At 45.9% G+C, this 25055-nt stretch overlaps 1 protein-coding gene across 11 annotated transcripts in view; it reads left to right on the top strand.

The window, feature by feature from the left end:
* Nucleotides 1-25055, top strand: part of LOC142774765 (uncharacterized) — a 227308-nt gene that overhangs the window by 144067 nt on the left and 58186 nt on the right. For 4 of the 11 annotated variants that reach the window (XR_012886550.1, XR_012886549.1, XR_012886545.1 and 1 more), the window contains one exon: nucleotides 1524-1597. The exons of 2 other annotated variants lie outside the window; for them this stretch is intronic. Coding sequence is in view for 1 of the 9 variants with exons in the window: in XM_075875801.1 (XP_075731916.1) it covers nucleotides 10094-10148 (55 nt within the window). In the remaining 8 variants the exon portion in view is untranslated. Of the gene's footprint in view, nucleotides 1-1523; nucleotides 1598-10093; nucleotides 10149-25055 lie in introns of all 11 variants that reach the window. 5 more of the 11 variants (XR_012886552.1, XR_012886546.1, XR_012886547.1 and 2 more) reach the window with 2 other exon arrangements.

Raw genomic sequence — 25055 nt, forward strand, 5'->3', positions numbered from 1 at the left:
ACGTTCAACGAGAAGTGAACGCCGTGCTTGGTACTGTTAAAGTGGCTCGGTGTTAAAGTACTAGTATTAAAAGTAGAAGCACTAAAAAGTCCTACGCAGCACTTCAACTACGAAAAAGCAGTTGAATGAGGGAGGGGGAAGGGGGGAGTCGAGCAAGTGATCACTTACGGCGCAAACCGACAAAAGTATCTATATTATAGGCGACTTACGTTCGCTACTGGTGCGCCAGGACAGACCGGTGAAAAAGCCCAGTTAGATGCATTGACGAAAGACGCTCTCATGGCAGTTTGTCTGCGTGGTAGCAATCCGTCCAGAAAAGATGCAACTGTCCCAACTCAGTGGGTAGTAGTAAAAATTACAGTGGTGGCCGCAAAAGAGAAAACGGAAGCAATTGTGGTGCGCTCTGCCTTAGACCTATTAACGTGGTGGCCGCGGAATGTGACGTAGACGAGTCTATTTTGCTCGCGCAAACGCCAACGATGATTTTCCCGAAGGGGGCACGCTCCTTTTTACAGCCGAAGTTTTTATTCAGCTGACTTCTGACCACGTGCATTAAAGGTGAAAACTGGAACAAAGAGATATAAAAGCAGGACTTATTTTTGCCGCGGAATGCATAAAGCGGATCATCCTGCGAGCTGCCAATATTCTTAGGGTGGGTCAAGTGGACAAGATGAGTGCCCTATGAGAAGGCGTTCAGGGAGTGATATAACGTTGGTTCATCTAGCTTTTTTTTTCTTTCTATGTTGTTTGTGTTTACGAAAAAAATAGAACATACACAAAAAGGTGCTGAAGTTGTAGGGTAAAGTAAATGTAAAGATCGCATTTTTTACCATGTTATTGAGTAAGGCGGTTTGACGTGGATGTGCTTCTACTGAATGCACTTTTTTCATGAAACAAGGAAGAAGCATCTAGATGATTGGTTAACTAGCACTTGTTGCAGGTTAAAGTAAAATTTATACGTTGTAGTACAATTGGGCGTATGCAATGCGATTTCGTTAGGCATGGCACGTGCAAATTGAATAATTAGGTTTACTTGAATAAACAAATTAATAATTATGCGGAAACGATTTCATCCGCCTCGAGGCACCACACTAAAACACACAGATCTGTTTGTTTTATTCAGGAGCTGGGTTTCCGACGCTTCAAGTTTTGTCGGTACAGTTAGCTGCCACAAACTTCTAACAATCGAAGCAGGTGTAAAAAGTTTGCAGCAACATTTCCCTGATTCCATTAGACGTCCCTCTTTTTTTAAATGTTGGCAAACTAACAAGCTTGAAAACAACACCAAAACTAAAGTCTAACGTATTATTTATGCTCAGGCCTAGTACATTAGGCGTAGCTTTCTGTCTCGACTAACCTCTACATTATAGGCCTTCACTTTGTTGAAACGCTCGAAGAGATGCACAAACTTGTGTGGGGCAAGCCAGCGTGTTGTAACTTTTCCGAATCACCACTGAGAATTCACCCGTGCACGCACACCATTAAGAAATATCGTTTCTTAAACATTCCCGGTTGCATTCCAGGTGACATCGAACCTCAGTTGTCGTGCATTTAAGCAGAAAAACAAGAGACACCTCTTTCTGGACGTCATCGTCAGGTACGTGTACTCCAGTTTAGGTATTTTCAAACTTGATCACGTCAGCGACGGTCTGATATAACACATCGCACTCGGCTTGGTCGGCTTCGGTATCACCCGGATCGGAGCCTATAGAATTCTGATGATCATTAACAGTAATTACCTTCCGTTCTTGAGTAATTTAACAATTCAGCGTGCTATGAATTGCTTCATTCTCACAACCCCCCCCCCATTCAACAAACCTCAATTTAATATTAAAAGACTTAAGCAATAACGTTTGCTTCATCGCTCATTTTGATATAACTTTAGACGCTGCAGTGTTTTTCCGCCCAGTTGTAGATGTTCTTCACGAATATGACAGTGACCTATATACTCTAAAATGATGTTCATATGAAATTTGCATTGCCTTTGAAAAAAAAAAAAAACACTCTGCATAAGAGACCGGCTTACGTAAATTGCCATCAAGTATTAACAACAAAATCCGTTCCTCTGACCCACTAGTTGGCGTGGTGATTCAAACAAAAGCCTCGCACCTGCCATTGAGCTTCTCCTCCCCGAAGAATTATTGCGCGATTCGGCAATGCCGTATCTAGAGCCCCCGTCTTACTATGTCCGGCCCTCAGCACTGTGCTGGGAACATAAGATGTCAAGAGCAGTATAGAGGATAGTAAATATCAGTTGTCTTAGTGCTCTCGGACATAAAAAGAAACTTTACTACCGCCAAGTTTACTGCGTCAGCCTCAGCAGTTCTCTACACCCTCGCGTTCAAGTGCTTCAGCGACAATTCTAGCAGAGGAAGGCTGGCGTCATAGGCTATGCTTGCTAGAGTTTATTCGCTCGAGAGCAAAAATTCGCGAGTTGTGTGCGCCAATACTACCTGGCTTAAGACACAGCTGCAAACGATGAAGTCTAGGGAAACGTTTTCATTATATTGTCACCTTTGGGTTACCAATAGTTCTGCACACACGTGTTCGCCGAAGCTAATTGAGCAAAAGCACCATATATATTGTATACTCGTGAAGCACCCCTCCCATATTTCGTCTCTTTATAGCTCTGTTCTTTTTTGTACCAGTAAACACCTCCTGCTCAGAAACACCTTCTTACACTTGGTAACTTTAAGGAGCCAGGAAACGGCTACAAAAAAACAGGGGGCGAAAAAAAAAGAAACGAGGTAAACTTGAGGACTAGAAAATTATTCGTGCCGCGAGATGCAGACGCTTCTGCTCGCATTCCGGAAGCCCATGTGTTAAACACTTGACTATCTAGACCCGCTAGCAGAGCGTAGCACAGACTTAGCGAAATGTTTTCTTGAACTTGCTGCTTGATGGCTTCTGAAGGCCAGAAATATGCAGAAAAAGCAACTCATCTACAGAAAAAGAGGACGGAACTATTGCGAATTCGAGAGACTTTCGTGTTCATGCACGAGACGCGAGCATGCGGCACGAGACGTCAGGGTGCGCAGTGGGGTGTAGACGACACCACCGCCGGTCATCACCACCACCACCACCACCATCATTTTATTCGTCATGAGCGTCACCGTCATGGCATATTGCGGGTACCTTCCATGTACTGCGTCGTGATGGCAGAGGGGTAATGTGCTCCACCCCGTTCTTATTCTTCTAGTTACATGAATCTCGAGGTTCAGCTCCGCGGTTATTACCTTTCCTAAGTAAACGTAGTCCTTTTACAACATGACGCCTACTATTACCTATCTCGAAGCGCTGTGCTCTTTCGAGGTTGTTGTACATTCGTTTTGTGCAGATGAATTCTAAGATCTACTTTTCTGCCCTCTTTGTCTAACCTCGTAATCATGAGTTGTATTTGTCCCCCGAGTTACTCAGCAATGCAGTGCAATCGGTGAAGCGAAGGTTAGTACTAGGTACTCTGCATCACCTCTTATCCCTAATTCTCCCCTTGTTAGGCCTCTGAACACCTCCTGTAAGCGCGCGGTAAATACCGTTTCTGAGATTGTATCCCCCTGTCTTACACCCTTTTTGATTGGTATCCTGTTGCTTTCATTATGAAGCACTATGGTGGCAGTTGATCCCCTGCAGATTTCTTCCAGGATGGTTATATGTGCTTCGTCAACGCCTTGATTCCACAGTATTTGCATGACTGCTGATATTTAATCTAAATTAAACGCCTTCTTGTAACCTATCAAGGATATATATAGTGGTTGGCCGCATTCTGAGCATTTTTCTATTATCAGATTGATAGTATTAATATGGTTGATTGTTGAGTAGCCTGTTGAAGATACTGCTTGTTCTTTTGGTTTATTGAATTCTAATGTTGTCTTATTTCTGTAAAAAATTATTTACCTTTATAAATAGCTTGTATACGACAGAGAGCAAGCTGATTGCCCTGCAATTCTTGAAGTACTTGTCACCACCTTTCTTATATGTGAAGATAATGCTAGCATTCTTACATTATTCTGGTACTCTCCTCGTCAGGAAACGCTTCGTAAAGAGGGTGACTAGTTTTTCTAACACAATCTGTTCTCCGTCTTTCAGCAGATCTGATGTTACCTGATTCTCACCAGCACCTTTGCCTTTTTGCTTGTTCTCCAAGGCTTTTTTTTTTACTTCTTCTATCACTCCTGTAGGCATGCGATCTTGGTTACTACTAGTTATTATATTGAGGTCGTGGTTGTCCCGACTACTGCACAGATCTCTGTAAAACGCCTCTGCTATTTTAACTATGGTATCCGTATTGGTGATTCCTTTGCCTTCCTTGTATTTTATAGCATATATCTGGTTTTTCCTCTCCCAAGTTTCTTCTTAACTGCTTTGACGCTCCATGATGCGCAAGAAGCCAATCATTGAGCTAGTATTGAGAGGTAATGTACAACAATTTAGTGTCTCGCTTCAGAACAGGTACTCGGCTTTTATCGGTAAAACCAGCCTGAGCGTTGGCGCAATGAATGATAACCTGACGATTTTTATTACGGCGTGTGCAGCGGAAGTGGGCGATACGCTGGTTAGACCGGAAACTTTACGGCTATAGCAGAAAAAAAGATTAAAAAAAAACTTTTGAAACGACGAAACATTAAAGCCCGAAGCAAAACAAACAAAGCAGAGTTGGCAGAGCATTCAAAGTTGAATAATAAGCGTAAGTTATCTTATGTAAGAAGGTATACAATAGAGAGAATTTAAAAATGAAATATACTTGCTTTCAAATGGTCAGTAAAAATTCACTAATTCGTCAGCGAAGACCTGTGTATCGCAGCCTTTCGCGGTGTTCATCTGCACAAGTCGCTCAATTTTAACTGGGCATAGCTTTCGGATGGATTCGCACTGCGAGCATATGCTTGAGAAGGACCCGCTTGCTACCACTGAACATTTTAGATGCGGAGCATCCCTTCCTCTTGATTATCCCGTGGCCTCGGCATCCGCACTCAAAATGTGCATGCGCCACTCCTTCTCCTACTTCTCTTACTCAAACAGCTGCGCTTTACTTCCTCCTGCTTGCACCTATCTTGTGTTATCACTTCTGCTCTCTCAGCAGCGCATATGCTACTATCTTTCGCTAGTCTCCTCTCCTTCAAGTATGTAAATAAAGCCCGAGCGCATGAGTGCCTCCTCATCCTCCTCTCCCACGCTCCGCTCTTCTTTTACCTCGCAACGCCGACGCAGGCAACGTCTACTAGTGCACGCTTGTTCCCCTCATCGTGCTTTCCCCGCTCTCTCCTCTGGCCATTTCTCCCTGCTGTGTTTACACCTTCGTTGCACATGCGCGCCTCATCCACACCCTCTTCTACGCTCCCCCTGACTCTCGCCTCGCTACGCCAAAGCAGGCAGTATGTGCTAGCGAGTTTCTTAATTTAAGAAATTCACCACCTTTCTGAAGGAAATCGCGAGGAAATGCGAATTCATTGCGTAGCGTTCATAAAAGCGTTTTGCACGTGAGAACCCAGCATTAGCAGAATAATGTCTTTTTTTTAATGCGAAGCCTTTCCTACCGAACTTCGGTGAGTTTGAGCATATCTATCTAGCCGCTTACGACATTTAGCCCTCCTGGACGTTTCAATAATTCTATCGACATGAAACTTGGTATGCCACAACATGAATGCATGACGAGCATAACTGTCTAGACACAACATAAAAATCATGACATGAATGTCATGAATCTCATGATTTACCTTTTATGGTCTTGCGGCTCTTGCGGCGGTTTCGTTCACATGACATGTTGCAAAAAGGGCATGGTATGACATGACTGCTTGGCAAACACAAGCACCAGACCCTACTATAAAATCATGACATGCGTGTCATGTAACAACATTATTACATGCCACAGTCATGATGCGCTTATGACCGTTTCGCTAGCTTCGCATATACCAAACTTGGTATTTACGGGACGTGAATGAATGACGAAGATATGTGACTGGTACAATTATGATAATAATGAAATGCGTGTCTTGTAACAACATGGCTACAGGCCTCGCTCATGATGCACTCGAAGCCATTTCGACAGCTTAACCCATTCCAAATTTGGTATTACGTATGAGACGTGGATGCATGACGAAGGTATGTGACTGGTGCAATCATGATAATTATAAGGTCTGTGTCTAGTAAAAAAATGGCAGAATATCCACGGAGCGAATGATGGAGAGAGGGGCGAACCATTCGCTTGTCCATTCGTTCTTGCTTCCATCCGTCCATGCGTCCGTTTGTGTGACCGTCCGTGCGTCCATTCGCCCGTCCGTACGTGCGTCTGGAACACGCTTGTCCTTCATGGTCATCAGCATCATCGACAGGGGCTGGTACGGCGAACAACCCCCCCCCCCCCCCCTCAGCCAACGAAAAAACCTCGATCTTAAAGAGGTTTGTTCCTAAAATAGGTAGAAAATGCAACAGCAGCCACATATTCGGGCCTACGCTTCCGCTTAAACCTACGCTTCCGCTTCGTCACCGTGTGTGGGACCACTGTCTGCAAGTAGACCATGCTAGTAGACCTCCCTGCAAGTACATCTCCCGCAGTACTCACTTTGCGTGTGAGCTTTGTGGGCACGTAAGCTGGCGAAGGGTCAGCACGCCAGGCGCGGCCCCAGTTTCTAGAGACATCAACAAATGGACCACCCAGTAAGTAGAGGGCGGCCCCACACAATGAGCGGGTGGGAAGAAGTGGAAAGTTATGAGGCGAAAAGCATAAAATAACTCTTCATCACTTTCCCTTTTCTCTCTGTTTCCACTGCCAGAACTACGCATTACTATTGCTTGTAGTGGCCACTGTCCACACTTTCCTCTGTACAGTTTCCTATAATTTTTTTCTTTGTATGACAGAGTAGCGCTAGTCTGATTTATATATTTTGGGCACACAATGTTTTTCCCTTTTTGATGTTGCCGGTGTATGCATTCTATTCCAGACACACGAGATTCACCACTACACACTCAGAAAATTCTGGATGTTTGATAGCACTCAGGACTCTGTTTACACGCAGCTGTAATACGCAAGCAGTTATGTCTCTTCCTGTGTTCTTCATTGGTTTTGGTAATTTCAACCTTCCTACCGCAAGCACTCACCTTATCCGGATAACAGATACTCTGCTATCCAACGTAAATGTGTTCTGTGTGGTAGCGACACTAATCCTTATGCAGCGCTACTGAAGAACATGACACTGAACAGATCAATGTTCCACTCTCGTGCACAGTAAGCTGCCTACAGTGATGAACTAGATTAGAGTGGGCGGTGTGTGGGAAAACATCACCGCAGGGTCTAAGAAAACAGCTCTGCTGTAAGACATTCGGCGGATCAGACGTACCTTTGTAATCGTTTTAATACGAAGCATGCGGTGGAAAGGTTACTGTGTTGTAAATTTTTTTATTGAGTGAAATTCTGCAAAGTGGCACTGAATATATGTACAAATGTTGTACGCACCGGCGTATCTTAAATATTAAATTTTCGCGCTTCATAAAAAGCAGGCTGGAGAGCGCACAGTTTTGAGTGTAAATAGAATAACGCTTGAATTAGTCATGCATTTAATGCAGGAGAGTAATCGTACGTAAGGCCTGCACGATCTAACTTCAACATCACTTAACGGCTTCTGTGTGCACGTGAATGTTATACAACACCGGCTCTGTCTCGCACGCATGTGCGATTCCCTACTTGTATGTACATGTTTCGCTGATTGTGAGCGATTAATCACTGCATCGTTAATCGTGCCACTAGTGAGCTTAGTGCCGTCTCAAAGAATCGATTCCGTATTCTGCGGAAATTCGGAGGTAGAATTGTCCGAATTCATATTTGTGGAGAGAAAAAGTTAGACAGTTTACAATTTTGAATTATATTTAAACACATGAAAGCGATTGTAGATAAAACGCAGAACACAGCAAATTAAACCAGTTCGAAAACGGAACATGCAGTGCAATAACAAAGAAGCTGGAACTTCGCGATTGAGTCAAGAAGTCTCGCCTTCCCAACGTTTCCTGTTGTCCTCAGGAATGGCTGTAGGGGACGTAGCTAGAAATGCGACAAAGGCCATTAATGGCACCATACTGAACCCAGGGTTCGCGGACGTTTGTAGTTCGACGCTGTTTCTCGGTATGGATGGAATGCTCGGTGAGCTCCGTTCTGTGACCATACTGCGGGCAATAAATTCCTCTAATGATGTACGTTGATAAACGCTTCCTGTGTTTTGTTCCCGCAGTGCAACGGTGGTTTCAGAATGCCATGCTCTCGCCCATTATTACGGAAGTACTGTATGCCGCTGCGGGTGACACGCTTTTTAGGCACGTTGTACTGATTCGTGGGCAAAGGGCTTGCTTTAGCGCTGCTGCAGAATTGCATGCAAACTTGCGTAACAGCTGAATTGCGTCACGTATACCGAAACAGAAGCAGGAGGGAATAATTTTACGTTAACCCACTTCTTGACCAGAGCATTCTCCATTGATTAGAGCTAACGATGGCTAACGTATACAAACTCATCCTTCGCTTAGTTTTGGTCTTCATATGTCAGCTGTGCGTCTTTGATGGTACAAATTCTTTAACAACGTTTAATATTTTATTTTTGCCATAACTTGGCATTCGTTATCCGCATACACCTCAGCTATTTTATTTTCGCCTTCTAATAGTGCTTGCAATACCTGAGGACATGGCACAAGTTCGCTGGTGCCTGGCCACAACTCGCCACAATATTTCAAGCGGCATTCTATCACACCATTTTACCGCTACATTTCATTGCAACAATTCAGTTTCACCACAACATTTCTGTTGCAGATACTGTCTACTTTGCGTCAGGCAGCTCTTGTGAAGAAATATGGGGAATATTTAGCGATAAGGACCTTTGGTGACCTCCATCCACTGCGTCACCAACGGAATTTGTGGTAATGATGTGGAATCGGCACTTCAGTTAGCCGTTGAGCAGGGCGGCTAATGATAGATGGTGGCGTGGGCTCCCAGCTGCGATCGGGAGAATGTCATTCCATCACTTCTCTTTAACGGTCCGTGCAGGCGCCTACCGGAAGAGTGGAGGCGGAAGGGCTGTAAACACGAGAGGAGAAAAGGCTAGGAGGGAGATGTCAATCTCACCGTTTGGAATCTCCCAGTAGCCATTTTAGATGCGGAAGCATCTTATACTCGCGCCTTGTAGTGCGCCGTCCGCGCCGTCCGCGCCGTCCGCACCGCTTCTCGAACATTCGACAGCTGACGCGCGCGCATGCGCCGTCGCGCCGTCGCCCACTGTTCCACCATCTGTGCATCCCTTCCTCCTCTACACACCACGCGCGCTTCACTCCTCCACCATCTGTGCACCCTTCCTCCTCTACACACCGCGTTCGACATCTACAATTCTCCTGATTCTCCAGTGGACGCGCATGTGGCGTCGCGCTTCGAGAACATTCAACAGCTGACAGTGCATGCGCCGTCGTGCTGTATATATACTCAAGGTCGGCGCTCGCTCGCTCAGTTGCCGCTCGTCGGTTGGTTTGTACGGCGCGTCGACGTCCAAGGTCGCGGTGAAATGAATTCCAACGAATCCACAAACACAATGATCGACGTCCCTTCGACCAGCGCCGCCCTTTCGCATACGTGTGTACGTGTTCACTCATTTAACACCCCCTCCTACAACCACGTTAACCAATTTAGCCCTCGACCCAAGTAAGTCGCAATTTAACACCCCATTTCACAACCACGTTAACCAATTTAGGCATCGACCCAAGTAAGTCACACTTTAACACCCCGTTAACCAATTATATGGTCCGCATTCTCCTCAGTGTTCCCCCGAGGGAAGCTGCGGGCAATTTTTTGTTGTTTCTTTTTACACCACCCAACCAACACGCTTCCTCACTTTTCTCTCCTTGAGTGCTGTTTGCTGCTTTCCGGATCGGTTTTCAATAGGCGGCCGGTTCCTAAAAGCACCCGTAATGGACGCTCGTCTTGATGGGTAGCAGACGCGTGTCCCCCTTTGCTTAGTACCATTGTTTTTTTTTATTTTGGTGTTTGTGAGGCGAGAGTTAGGGGCGTTATTTTGGTATTGGTGTGACAGTGTTGTTCTTTCTTTTTCGTGCAACCCAAACATTGAAGTCACCTTCGCTGATGACCAGCTTCCTTTCCCAGGCGACATCATCGGAACATCAAGGTATCGTATAGCCTTTGTATACCCCCTGCCACTGCACGTCCACTGAAATAAATAAAAACTACAAAGAACTTAGTTTTAGCCCTTAAGAAAATCAGTGTGCCGTCGTCAAGCTCCAAGAACGCTCTACAGTTTTTTTTGTTTTTTTTTGTGCCGAAGAATTACGCCGATTTGTCTTCTGAAAATTGGCACATAAGAAACTACAGATTCTTCTTTTTATAGATTTGGTCTTCTGAGCCTGAATAATTAGGATCGCAGCAATTCAATGGTGCAAGCAAAAAAAAATAACGCCATGTTTTTTTTTTCTCCAAGAAAAAGATGGAAAAGAAGGGAGGTTAGCCCCTTTTAACATCGGCAGGCTTATCAATGTTGGAAAATTAAGAACCTCAATATTATGAAACAAATGTTCAAAACAAACAAATACGAAAAAATGGCTGGTCTAACACATAACTCACATTTTCGGCCCTCAAACTCACGTGCTAGCATCCTTAGGTCTATTCTTGTGGTAACCTTCTTTTGTTTTTTTTAACTGTGAAAGCGAATATCAGAGTCTACGTAGCAAGTCACAGGTAATTCACATCTGCTCGGCCATGGGCCTCAATAATGTCTCCAACTCACAAGAAAAGCGTGTGGACTTGAAGTGATCTCTCTCGAACATTTGCATTATCTTGACAGCTAACCTGCACTTATATTGAGAAAACTTGTGCTCCGATATGTGTATTCAATATGACTCTGACCCACCACGGTGGTCTAGTAGCTAAGGTACTCGGCTGCTGACCCGCAGGTCGCGGGATCAAATCCCGGCTTTGGCGGCTGCATTTTCGATGGAGGAGAAAATGCTGTAGGCCCGTTTGCTCTGATTTGGGCGCACGTTAAAGAACCCCAGGTGGTCAAAATTCCTTGAGTCCTCCACTACGGCGTTCATCATAAAGATATGGTGATTATGAGACGTTAAACCCTAACTATCAATTAACTCAATCACCATAACTCTTAACTTTAGCTCGAACCATTCATTACGTAGTGCATTTATTCCTTACAAAGCTTATACCAGCAAACCTCTTTAGCGAGTTGTGCCTTTTTAGTCGACCCAGGAACATTCCATATCATAAACATGTATCTGCCACAGACATGGTATAGATTTCATTAATGCTGCTGATCCACTGAACATGGCGAAGGAAAGTTAGTCCAAAAAATAATTCTTATCATAAAGTAGTGTGTGTCAGACAAATGGGGCTAATTCGACTACTCATAAATGGTCCACTGAAAGAAGATAGTGTTCAGCAAGAAAAAAAATACCAACGAAACAATGGCGGCAAAACGAAGAACCCCAGGTACCTGCAACTATAGAGTAATAAGAGTATAGAAAAGGCAAATATGTATGGCTGCAAGGACAGCTCGAAGCAACGGAGGGCTTACAAACGATGACGAGGCATAGAGCTATGAACCCTTGGTTTTAGTGGTAGCTGCTCTCTCTGGAGTTAGGGCATTCGTGTCATGCCTTTGAATGCTTCCCGTCTAACTCGAACCTCTCAGCACGGATAATCAAATAACAGGCAGCATACCGTGACTCAGCTAAAGCCCAGCAACAACCTAGAACCTCAATCACCTCGCTAAGGCCTGGAAGCAATTTATAAGTAACTAGACTAGTTTTCAGAGTCATCCAGTGTACGAAGCCTTGAGTAACTTTGTGGAAGCTTTGCAGATTTCTTAATATTCGAAAAATCAAAAGTACTGGCATGGAAGACAAAGACATAATTAAAGGAATAATTGCTTAAGAGAGAAGAAGCAAAGAGTTGATAATACGACATTGCGCCAAGTGTGTTTCTAAGGACTGTGTTGTGCGTAAGAATATTAACAGTTAGCTCATTTAAAACCTTCAGTACCGAGGAGGGCTTCAGTCACTTTTCCAGAGCTTTCACCTCCGATTAAAGACAACTGTCAGCTCTGTTTAACGTATCTATGGAGTTCTTCCTTGCACGTACTGAAAGGGCAAAGGTTACAGAAAAATGGGCGATCGATTTTTCGTTGGTATACCATCGTCGCATTCTCGGCTGTTGGCCAGTTCAGCGGTGTCAGTAAGGGGACTGACTGCTGCTTTTTTTGTCATTGTTATTGCTTCTAAATCTTTCATCAGTGTTGTCGTCCTGGTATCTATATACAGAATGTTCACTGGAGTGTAAACAATGTATCACGAAAAGTCGTGAGGTGAAGCCACTATTGCCTCAGTGGCCCTGAAGCGCCAATCGTATATATAAATTTAAAAAATGCGTGCATCTACATGCATTTATCAAGCCATTTTTGGCGACTTTTTTAAGCTGCACTTTATCTCGTCAAGCTTACATCAAGTTCGATGCATGAAGCGGAATACCCCGCAGTACGAATTTTTGAGTTTCTTTCATTGCTTCCCCCCCCCCTTCAAGAATACTGAGTACTTTAAGAAAAACACTAACACAGTCAATCGGATATGCAAAACGCATGGTTTATAGTCATGAGCGTCACTTACAGCCTTACAGCACAGAAATAAAAGGCGAAAAATGAGCTATACCTCGTTAAAATGATTCGTTTTTTATCGATAGCGAACGAGACGAAAGAAGCAGCTGCAGTCTCTTTGTTCACTGCTCAAGCCCGAGGCAAATTGCTTCCGTTGTGGTCCTCACTGCATGGAGCAGGAATAGAGATATGAGTTTGATTACATTTTTTCTCTCTGTTATTTTTGTAGTTCCGGGGATTTGTTCATGTTTCTCCATTTCAACTGAGTTGGTGTTGTTACTTGCACGGCAGTGTTTTTTCCCATTTAAAGATGAATGAAAGGTTCAGAAGGGCATAAACGGGTATGGCAAATGTTGTGCTCGATATAATATAAGCGCAAGTGCAGTAATAGGTTGCGAATCAGTCGTATTTTTTAGGTTTTTTCTGTCCTGCTTAGTTGTAAAGTTTGTTTCTCGCAGTTCACACGCGTTCAAGCATTCACAAAATAAAAAATAAAAATGAATAGTATTGTGTGTAAATCCTTAATGGCGTGAAAGTAACAAAGACAGCGCACTAAAGTTACCGTGTCTCATAGGTATTTTAAATAGCTTAGAGGTCGCCGGCTTTGCTGACGTCAGTGCAGCAGAACCTCTACTCGCGTAAGAATGCACGTGTACTCTGAAATATAGCTATTTTCCAAGAACCAAACATAAGTAAAGTTCCGGTAAGGAACACTACGAAATGTTTTTTTTATTACGGAAACTTGCGTATCTATGAACATTGCAGATTTTAATTCTTACTTTGTTTGCTTCAACGTAAAGACTGCGCTATGTTGGTTTGAGAAAGTTGAACAATATCTTGGATAACATCATGTCAAGTATATATGGAGCGGTTGAATAGTACTAATGCAATAGTGTTATTCTGTTAACACCTTTCTTGTGATGCGGTTATGCTAACTCCTTTCCTGTGAAGTTGTAATATAGCTTAGAAGCACACTGTTGTTAGTTCAGTTCTCACTACGTGCGTCCCTGTCAAAATTGTTCAATGAGCTGTGTATCAATATGTATACTAAATGTATGTTTTTTTTTAATCGCTAATTCTGTAGTTATGGAAAAAATAGGATCAATCTTTCACTCAGATATTCCCGATTATGCGATCCCGGCATAATGCTGATAATCTATGCTCCTTTATCATTCAAATTAGGATTACTTGGGCATTTTGTTTCATGTAAAAAGCTGCCCCATTGTTCCTAAGCTACTTCGGCATGTGTATTTGAACATATAAAAGTATTGTACTCGGGCAAATTTATTCTAAACTGTGACTTGAAATAGCTAAAAGTCTTAAATTGGAATATTTTAGTTTCTGCCTTAGGTATTAAATTCTTATCGTCTCCACCGGAAGATTGCAGCTATGAGGTTGCGCTGCATTTAGCACGGGCGTGTCTACTGCATTCGTAGAAAAATAAGCACCATGCCACCTATCGTTAGTTGGAATTTTCAATTCCGAATTCTGACACCAACATGTTTTTGATGTTACTCTATTTGTGAGCATTGCTGTTCATATGGTAATTAATTCTCTCTTGTTTCTATATCTTTCATTTTATACATTTTCAGATTGTATAAACATATCTTTTTTGAATCTCCTAGCATTCACTGCTGAAAAGCCAGAACCTCGGGAGTCCGTGCATCGAACGAGCTAAATAATGCAACGTCACCACCATCGAGCATGCCAAGCATTTGAGCGTGCGAGGTGTTGTGTACAATTCTTCACAATAGCTTCGGAAATCAACGAAAGCAACTTTAGTGCGACTTTAGTTAACAGCGTTAATCAGGATGCTCGAATAGGAATATAGAACTATGGCTCTTTCTGCGCAGGTCACGTGGTTCATAACTATAAAAACCTCACTATCACCGTCTTGAGGCCTTGAAGAACATAATGATTGCCCCACCGCGGTGGTCTAGTGACTAAGGTACTCGACTACTGACCCGCAGATCACGGGATCAATTCCCAGCTGAGGCGGCTGCATTTACGATAAAGGCAGAAATGTTGTAGGACCGTTTGCTCCGATTTGGGTGCACGTTAAAGAACCCCCCGTGGTCTACATTTCCGGAGCCCTCCTCTACAGCGCCTCTCATAATCATATGCTGATTTTGTGAAGTTAAACCTCACATATCAATGAAAAACATAATGATTGCTAGAAAGTTTTGTACATTGAGTAATGACTTCAAAAGCTACAAGCGTTTCATGCGAACAATAAGCCTTAGTTCAGTTAGCTGCTGCACACAACTCGCTCTGATCTCCGTGTGTTTGATGGATCATCAATCAAAACGCACTTGCTCTGGGCTGTCTGGAGGGAAGGGCTGGTTAACTTCAAGCTCCCTGTCTGAGAATACCGCGTGGCCAGGAGATTTGGTCACAGAAGTGGTAATCAAACGACAAGTATATATTACCCCATGGTCCCAAATAAAAAAGGCAAAGATTGCAACGTGTACAAAGAGGCTATATCGTAAAGGAGGTAATGTCACGCTTAGGCGGAACGCCCGCTCTCGCGGGAATTCGGCGATACACCATTCCACCGCCGGCGAGATGAGCCTATGATGACGGTCGCGTCAACGAAGCAGCATGCGCGAGACGACCACACCCTCGAGAATAATACGCTCCCCTCCGTCATACATCAGACTGAGTGTGACGTGCAAGCTGTCGGTTGACAGCAAGTAGTCACGGGAAGAATATAGAAGCGCTGTTGCTGGGCGGCCTACATCGGTTAGAATGTACAGATGCGGACACTATAGGGTAGCCTGACAGAGATATGAAGAACTGGAAGCACGTCGCTGCCGATGCATTCCTCCAGAACACAAAAAATATAGGCGACACGAGGAAAAGAAAATATAGTACGGGCAACCTTGCCATCAGGCCTTGCGTATATGTAGCGGTTTTATCTGCTCACATACACTATACAGGGGGCGTTGAAAGCGCTAAATGTTGTCATGGCATCAAAATTGCATCGAAAGGCTTTTAGATACATTGAAAAACTAAATTAAATTTCATAATATTGGCTAATTTCACGGTGAAAGCTGCTATGAGATGGCAAAAACGACTTTTTTTTTGGCACCGTAGTTTCCGCCGCTGCTGTCCGTAACGACTATGGCGATAAACTAAAAAAAAAATTAAGTAAAGTGGCCGACAACAAAGCGAGATTTGAACACTGCTCCTCTGTGTGCCAGCCCAGCGAAGGGAAGGAACCAGGGCTACCTCGTGTTCACGCTCAACACGATTTTGTATGGAAAGACGTCCATGCCGCACGGGTTCGTGGGTCACGTGACCCATAAACACGGAAAAGAAGCTGTTCGTTTTCGTCATGTTCTTCGAGTGATGATGATTTTAATACACATATTTATCTTGTATTCAGAAGTGAACACCGTGATGGCAGTGAATGAGTAGCTCCAACGGTGATAACGAAGACAGATCGGCCGCTAACATTACGAGTACCCACCAGTGAAGCCGCTTTGCGGTATTCCGTGTTTTGAAATTTTCCACACAGCCCTGAAGCTTCCCGAGTGAAATACACTGAAGAGGTTTGCCTACAGAAGTGAACAAACCTGCTTTATTTGTAAGGTTTTTATTTATTAGCCGCAGGTAGCTGGTTTCCTAAGTATTGTTTAGAAATATACACTATTATGTTCATTTGACCATGTTTGCGGTAAAAATATAATTTCAACATCGCTTAGCTCCTTTTTATTTTAATGAGAATCGGAATGAACAATAAATAGCAGCGCCTTTTTACGGAAATAAAAAAAAATTGCGGATAAGGAGTTAAAAGCCTTCAAGACTTAAGTAACATTTTCCCATGAGCTTGAAAGAGTTCTGTGGCTTCGAGCAAAGCTATGGTGAAGATAAAATTGCGATAAAATGCGCTTTCGAGTTCATTATGCTTGCCACAAGTTTCCAGGGCATCATGTATTCATTTCAGATGTCTACTCATGACACGTTGCTCATTTGATATCACTAGCTTACGGATCCTTGATGCGGACTAGCAAAAATGGATAATAAGAGCGTGTCGGCAGTCCTTTCATATAAAACAGTAGTCGATGCAGGAGCTCTCAAGTACATATGTAGAATGCAGCTACGTCTTGTGCTATTTGGAACCTCAGTGGTCACAGAACCTTAGTGATCAAAGACGCCACTCACATTTCATAATGATGATGCTGGAGACAGTCGTTCGCCTCCCCCTTTATTATGCACCACCAGCTTTCCGTGGTATATTATTGATGACATGCGACGATTGTCCATGCTTCTTTTGAGTGGTGCGCAACTATTGTGTCCGTTTATTTTTCTCCTGAACAATGAATGGGAAGAGTTTCTTCTGGGCGTATAGCAATATTGAATGACCAAAGATGCAAAACCAAGAAAAAAAATACCCTGTCAAAGAACACACGCAGAGTGCTCGGCCCACCAGGGAGGTACCGTTTTGCCCTAGTTTGGAAGAAAGCCAGCAGCTTCTGAATGTCTTTTTATTTTCTTGAGTAAAATGCACCGTAAACATCAGCAAAGAGGTTGTCTTAGCTTCAGGTATAGAATAAGCTAGCAAGTTTCGCAAAGCAGTATAAAGTAGAACCGTGAAGTGTAAGTTCAAACGATAGACAGTTTTGCATTACCGTATTTACTCACATAATCCTCGCACTCGCATAATTCTCGCACCCCCCACATCGCCCTAGAAAAAAACGAAAAAATTTTTTCCTCGAGTAATTATCGCACCCCCGAAAACTGCCGCAATAATGTCTGCCCGTTCCAGCCACTGATGATGACAGCGCGCGCCATTTGGCTCCATCTCTTAAGCATCAAGCGTGTAAAGGGGGGTTTATTGAAGGACTGAGCAAGCGGGTGGTAGCTCTAAAGGAACGCAGGCGAACCCAGATGACGGTGCTTGATCGCCGATCTCGTGCCTTCTTCTTGTGCTGATGACAGCTGACCTGATGGTATCAACGTCTTTCTTATTCACTACAATTACCCCCGGCCAAAAAGTTGAAGCCATCCTGGCGATCTAACACGTGGGGACAAGCGGGTCAAAGTACGGCTTCAGACGGCTTACGTGAACGATATCACGTCCACGCCGACGACGGTCGCTCGGTGGCGTGAGGGGTTCAATGGCGTAGTTCACGGGTGAAGTACGCTCGACCACGCGGTAGGGACCATGATAATTGGAGAGTAGCTTGGGTGATACACCAGGGGCGCAGGGCGGTACGTGAAGCCATACAAGTGCTCCAGGAACGAACGTCGGTGCAGAACGATGGTCGTCGTCACGGATCTCCTTCTGGCGCTGTTGGTCGGATGTAGTAAGCCGCTTGGCTAGCTTGCTGCACTCTTCTGCGTAACGAGCGGCTTCCGAGACAGGCTTGTATTCGGAGGGATCTGGCGAGTATGGGAGTAAAGTGTCGATGGTGTGTGATGGTTCGCGGCCGTACAGGAGAAAAAATGGGGAAAACCCTGTAGTGACTTGCGTAGCGGTGTTATACGCGTATGTCACAAATGGGAGAACGAGGTCCCAGTTTGTTTGATCAGAAGCGACATGCGTAGCGAGCATGTCCCCCAGAGTACGATTAAACCGCTCAGTCAAGCCGTTCGTCTGTGGGTGGTAGGCTGTACTCTTCCGGTGAACCATATGGCACTGTTGAAGAAGTGCTTGTATTACATCGGAGAGGAAAACGCGCCCTCGGTCACTGAGAAGTTCTCGAGGAGGACCATGACGAAGCACAAAACGATTGAGTATGAAAGTTGCGACGTCTTGTGCTGTAGCTGTGGGGAGAGCAGCAGTTTCAGCGTACCGTGTTAGATGATCCACTGCCACGATAGCCCATCGGTTGCCTGCCGTTGTTAATGGTAGTGGTCCGTAGAGGTCAATTCCTACACGGTCGAATGGGCGGTCTGGGCATGGAAGTGGCTGCAATGAACCTGTTGCAGGATGTGGCGGGCTTTTCCGCCGCTGACATTCGTGGCAGCCGCGAATGAACTGGCGGACGAAGGTAAACATTCCGCGCCAGTAATACCTTTTTCGTAGGCGCTCGTAGGTCTTGAAAACACCGGCGTGAGCACATTGCGGGTCGGAATGAAACGACGCGCAGATGGTAGAGCGCAGCGTTCGGGGAATGACTAGTAGCCATTTCCTACCATCTGCTGAATAGTTGCGCCGGTACAAGAGGCCATCCCGAATACTGAAGTGCGGAGCCTGGCGGCGCAGGGTTCGAGTGGTTGGAAGTGTCGGTGCCTCAGATAACGCGTCAAGAAGCGAAGCGATCCATGGGTCATTACGTTGTGCAGAAGAGATGGTGTCCTCGTCAAGCGCTGACAACGTGTTGTCCGAAGAAATAGATGCGATGTCCGGGGATAGGGGAGATCGTGACAGTGCATCAGCATCGGCATGCTTGTGGCCGGAACGATATACCACGCGAATGTCATATTCTTGAAGCCGAAGAGCCCAACGGGCAAGACGACCTGATGGGTCCTTAAGCGACGATAACCAGCATAATGCGTGGTGGTCCGTTACTACATCAAAAGCACGGCCATAAAGGTATGGGCGGAACTTGACAAGCGCCCAAACGATCGCCAAGCATTCCTTCTCGGTGACGCTGTAGTTTGATTCAGCCTTGGTAAGAGTTCTGCTGGCGTAGGCGACGACATACTCGGCGAATCCAGGCTTGCGTTGCGCGAGAACCGCACTGAGGCCGACACCACTGGCGTCGGTGTGGACCTCAGTTGCTGCCATAGGATCGTAGTGACGCAGTATTGGTGGCGAAGTGAGGAGACGACGAAGGGTACAGAAGGCTTGGTCACACTCAGAAGACCATGCCGAAATATCAGTGGTGCTGCCTATAAGTTCGGTCAAAGGCGCAATGATAGAGGCGAACTTGCGCACGAACCGGCGAAAGTAGGAGCATAACCCCACGAAGCTCCGTAACTGCTTCATAGTCGTTGGTTTGGGGAAGTCGGCGACAGCACGTAACTTAGCCGGGTCTGGAAGTATACCGTCCTTTGATACGACGTGCCCGAGAATCGTAAGTTGGCGAGCAGCGAAGTGACACTTCTTGAGGTTGAGTTGGAGCTGAGCATTCTTCAGGCACGTGAGGACGTGTTTGAGGCGCTCGAGATGTGTTCCAAAATCTGGCGCAAAGACGACTATATCGTCGAGGTAGCAGAGACAGATTTGCCATTTCAAACCCCGAAGAACCGAGTCCATCATGCGCTCGAAGGTGGCAGGCGCATTGCAGAGGCCGAAGGGCATGACATTAAACTCATACAGACCGTCCGGTGTCACGAAGGCTGTTTTTGGTCGATCGGCATCGGCAAGGGGGACCTGCCAGTACCCTGAGCGCAAATCTAATAATGAAAAAAACTCGGCACCTTGTAAAGTATCAAGGGCATCGTCAATCCTGGGTAAAGGATACACGTCTTTTCGAGTGATCTTATTTAGGCGCCGGTAATCCACGCAGAAGCGAACGGAACCATCCTTTTTTTTAACGAGCACTACAGGTGATGCCCATGGACTTTGTGAAGGTTGAATGACGCCACGTTGCAGCATATCGTTCACCTGTTCGGTAATAACTTGGCGTTCCGTCACAGAAACACGATATGGTCGCTGTCGTAGTGGCGCATGGGAGCCGGTATCGATGTAATGTAGAGTGGTAGAAGTGCGGCCAAGTGAAGGTTGAACAACATCGAAAGATTCGCGGTACTGGTACAGCAGTTGGAGGAGTTCAGATCGTTCAGATGGTGACAGTCCGTCTGCGATCGCCGAATCGAACACTTTTGAAGCCTGTAGATGAGAGTGGTTAAGAGCACTGACGGTGGCGAGGTCACTTTGGGATGATTCTTGCGGCACTGTAAAAATTTGTCCGTTATCAATGGGCTGTACGCATCCAAGAGACTCGCCTTTAAACAGTTTGATGGTATGCGGAAAGGGATTGGTAAGGCAGAGAGCACTGGCTCCATCAGAAATTGAGAGGGCTGAATAAGGGAGCAGAAGTGGTTTCCGACTTAGAAAGAGGCGTGATGGCTCGAAAAATGCTACTTCATCACGCATGCCGTCGGAGACCACAGGGAGCAAAACAGCTGTTGTCGGTGGAATGTCAGTGTCTTCTTGGACAACTAGCTTGTGCGCGGCTTGATTAGTGTGGTCGTAGGGCTGCTCGAAGAACGGAAGCAGTTCAAGTTCGGAACGGGCACAATCTATAACGGCACGATTACGGGATAGGAAATCCCAGCCAAGGATGACGTCATGAGAGCACGAGGAAAGGACGATAAACTCAACAATGTAGTGGTCCTCCGCAATTTTGAGTCGGGCAGTGCAGGCGGCTATAGGTCGAACAGGTTCTCCATTTGCTGCACGTAAGAACATATCAAGCGGCGTGGTCACCTTTCGGAGCTTGCGGCAAAGTTTGGCGTCTATAACAGACACAGCGGCACCGGTATCCACAAGAGCGTATGCATGGGCGCCGTCTACAAAAACTTCGACGATATTTGACGGCAAGGTGCGAGGACTTGAACATTTCGATAGCGCAGTTCTTGCCCCTTGAACTGCGACGGCTAGTTTCCCTCATTTTGAGGGGCTGGTCGTGGACGCATGGGTGACAAGGAGCGTCGATTGGGTGAAGGTGAGCGACGAGACGAAGTTGCCGGATAGTCACGGGAAGACGTGTTTGACTGACGATCCGAACTTTCATAACCAAAAGGTGGTCGGTCCATGTAATTGCTTCGTGGTCGGACGTCTGTGTAGGCGGGCACGCGACGACGGCAGTATCGGGAGATATGGCCAGGTCCGCCGCACGCAAAACAAATCGGCCGGTTATCGCGCGTTCGCCAGGCATTTGTAGCAAGGGGCGCCGCCCACGCGGCATACGGCTGAGTCGAGGCTGTGGTAGCGAGGGGAGGAGCCCATGCGACGGAAGACTGAGTAGGAGCGGTGACATGCGGCAGTCCATTGAACGGCGAGGGCTGGTGTGGCTGCTGCCTCTTTACTGCGTCAGCATAAGTAAGAGGCGCGGCGACGACTTGCTGCTGAAAGGGCACTGGCATAGCCTCGGCAATCTGGTCCTGAAGTGCATGTCGGAGCATGGGAGCTAACGGTGTCGGTGGTTGCTCTTGCTGCTGCTGCGGGAGCTCTTGGCGCTGACAAAACGGCAGGAGGGAAAGCTGACGTGCGACCTCCTCACGCACAAAGTCTTTCATTTGTGCTAGAAGGCGGGAGTGGTCAGGTACGACGTCCAGCGCAGCGAGTGGTTGGTTAGGCTGAAATGGACGACGGGTGAGAGCTCGTTGCCGTCGCAATTCGTCGTAGTTCTGGCACAGAGTTACCACTTCAGACACCGTACCAGGAGACTTCGCCAGGAGCATTTGAAAGACGTCGTCATCAACACCTTTCATAATGTGCTGGATCTTGGCACTTTCGCTCATTGCGGCATCGACGCGCTTGCAGAGATCGAGTATATCTTCGATGTAGGCGGTAAACGTTTCGCCAGGTTCTTGTGCCCGTGAGCGGAGGCGTTGTTCGGCGCGCAACTTCCGCACGGCAGGGCGACCGAAAACCGAGGATATTGCCTGCTTGAAAGTGGCCCAGTTCTCAAACTCGGATTCGTGGTTTGTATACCACAGTTTCGCCACATTAGCCAAGTAAAAGTTGACGGTGCTCAATTTAGCAGCGTCATCCCACCTGTTTGGTCCACTGACTTTTTCGTAGGACGACAGCCAGTCCTCGACGTACTGGTCTTCGGCGCCCGAAAAGATCGGGGGGTCTCGCTGGTGAACCGGGCCGGGGCAAGTAGGAGCCGCGAGAGGTGCTGTCTGTTGGGCAGCGTCTACTTGCATGGTCGACGGCAGCGTGCGGGATCGGAGTTCCAGGGTGTAGGTGATGCAGTTACCCAGCACCTCCACCAAATGTAAAGGGGGGTTTATTGAAGGACTGAGCAAGCGGGTGGTAGCTCTAAAGGAACGCAGGCGAACCCAGATGACGGTGCTTGATCGCCGATCTCGTGCCTTCTTCTTGTGCTGATGATAGCTGACCTGATGGTATCAACGTCTTTCTTATTCACTACAAGCGTACTATTGCACGGAGATTCAATCCAATCCAAGCCAAGCCGAAGTGGCCAGTGCGCGTTGCGGCGTGTTTTGTATGTTGCGTCGGTTATCTTGGCACGTTATGGGGCGATACTGAAGCCACACGGCTGCTTCAAGTTGCAAGTGATAGATCATACGCTAAACAACGGCAACAGGGCCGCCGGTAGGCCTTTAGGAGCCTACGAGTTTTGTGTTCGCTACTGGTGACGGCAGCTGAAAGCCACCAAGACGCGTTGGGCCTGCCGTGTGCCTAAAACTGGGTTTGATGGTAAATTAGAAGTATGGCAGCTTGGGCTAGTTGGCATGGCATGACGATAGTTATAGCGCGAGAACAAAACGACGACACAGAGACAAGAAGAATACGAGCGCTAACTTCCAACTGAGTTTATTGCGCAGAGCACGAAAATATATAGAGGAGACAGTAACCATGTGATAAAAACCATATGGCACAAGGAGCAGAACATGAGTAAAAAAAAACAAAAACAAACAACACAAAAACAAAGGCACTGAAAAACAGCAAAGAAAAATCTAGAAGAAAACGAAACAGAAAGGTAAAGATGATATCACTACCTGCCCGCACCGAAACCTTCGAGAAACCTGCGTTCCTTCTCGGACAAAGCCACGGAAGGCTTGCTAACACAAGGCACCTGTTCGCGGGCCATCTGCGCGGCCTCGACAATGACTCGGGTGCTTTCATCTCTGTGTTTGTAGAGCGTCGCTGTGTCCCTCTACCTCTACTCAGTGATCTTCTATTGGCAAAAATGGGCAAAAACTGCAGGAAAAGTTAGAAGGCTCGCATGTCGTCAAAATATTCAGATACGGGGATGAGTTCTTGGTTCTTCTAAATTGTAATTCTTCTATGTTTCACTCGTTTGCGACTCAAACTATAGGTGTGTTCCAAGATTGTTTAGAGCCTCTTGTGTTGACACATGAAATGCCCGATAATGACAAGTTACGCTTTTTGGATTTAAATCTGGTTTTTAACTCACAGCAGATCTGTTGGTGTTATGAACCACGTGCGCAGAAACCTCTACTTCCTTTTTCTTCCGCTCACAGTAAGATAGTTAAGCGAGGCATAGCACGAACCTGCCTTGAGAATGCTTTAAATAGGTCGTGCGCCCACAATATCTCAGCGAGCTTTAAAGCTCAAGTTTCCCGGCTTAAGGCTTCAGGTTTCCCCGAGGCGTTTATCGCGTTTGTTGCCGAGACGATCCTGCGAACTAATAAGGCAGAGCAGAGGAAGCGACAGAATCTGAGCAACACGGATACAAAACGTGAAAGGATAGCCGTGATTCCATACATACACCAGATATCACACAGGCTCACAAAATCGGAAAAAGACTTGGAGTTCGTGTCCTGTTCTCGGCACCATTCAAATTAATCAGCCTCACCTAATCTACAAAGCCCCTGAAAACGCAATCATCAACGGAATGCAGAGTTCAACATCGAAACAGGTATGCGGCCTGCTTCCGAGAAGTTGTCTATAGGACCCCCCTATCATGTGGTGCTTGTTATGTCGGAACGACCGGAAGGTGTCTGAACGATCGGCTGAGAGAACACGCGAACAATGTTAGGAACGGGAAAGATGGTTTTCCGGCCCAGCACTGCACTGAGTGCAATTGTGTTCCCCTCTTCAAGGACACAGCGACGCTGTACAAACACAGAGATGAAAGCACCCGAGTCATTGTCGAGGCCACGCAGATGGCACGCAAACAGGTGCCTTGTATTAGCAAGCCCTCCGTGGCTTTGAAGGAACGCAGGTTCCTCGAAGGTTTCGGTGCGGGCAGGTAGTTATATTATCTTTACCTTTCTGTTTCGTTTTCTTCTAGATTTTTCCTTGCTGTTTTTCAGTGCTTTTGTTTTTGTGTTGTTTGTTTTTTTTACTCATGTTCTGCTCTTTGTGCCTTATGTTTTTTATCACATGGTTACTGTCTCCTCTATATATTTTCGTACTCTGCGCAATAAACTTAGTTGGAAGTTAGCGCTTGTGTCTTTCGTGTCCTTCTTGTCTCTGTGTCGTCGTTTTGTTCTCGCGCTATAACTATTGTCATTGATGGTAAACTTTATTTCATCAGAAGGAAACTGCGGACGATTCTGTTAAATAGCCATCAGCCCAATACTGACGTCCTACGCTTACCTTTTGAGGGCTCCTGTTGAGCGCCGACCGCTACCGCTACGCCCGCAACGCCCACAAGCTTCGCGTATGTATTCTAATTCTCGACTATTTGCTTCCACTTTTTATGTCTCAAATAAATCTTGCCTTGTGTTGAACCTCTGCTCTTATTGTTGAGGTAAGTTCTAATTAGTACTTTGTAAAGCTTTCTGTAAGTTGCTGGT

Source organism: Rhipicephalus microplus, chromosome 10 (genome assembly GCF_043290135.1).
Source record: "Rhipicephalus microplus isolate Deutch F79 chromosome 10, USDA_Rmic, whole genome shotgun sequence".
Classification (NCBI taxonomy): domain Eukaryota; kingdom Metazoa; phylum Arthropoda; class Arachnida; order Ixodida; family Ixodidae; genus Rhipicephalus; species Rhipicephalus microplus.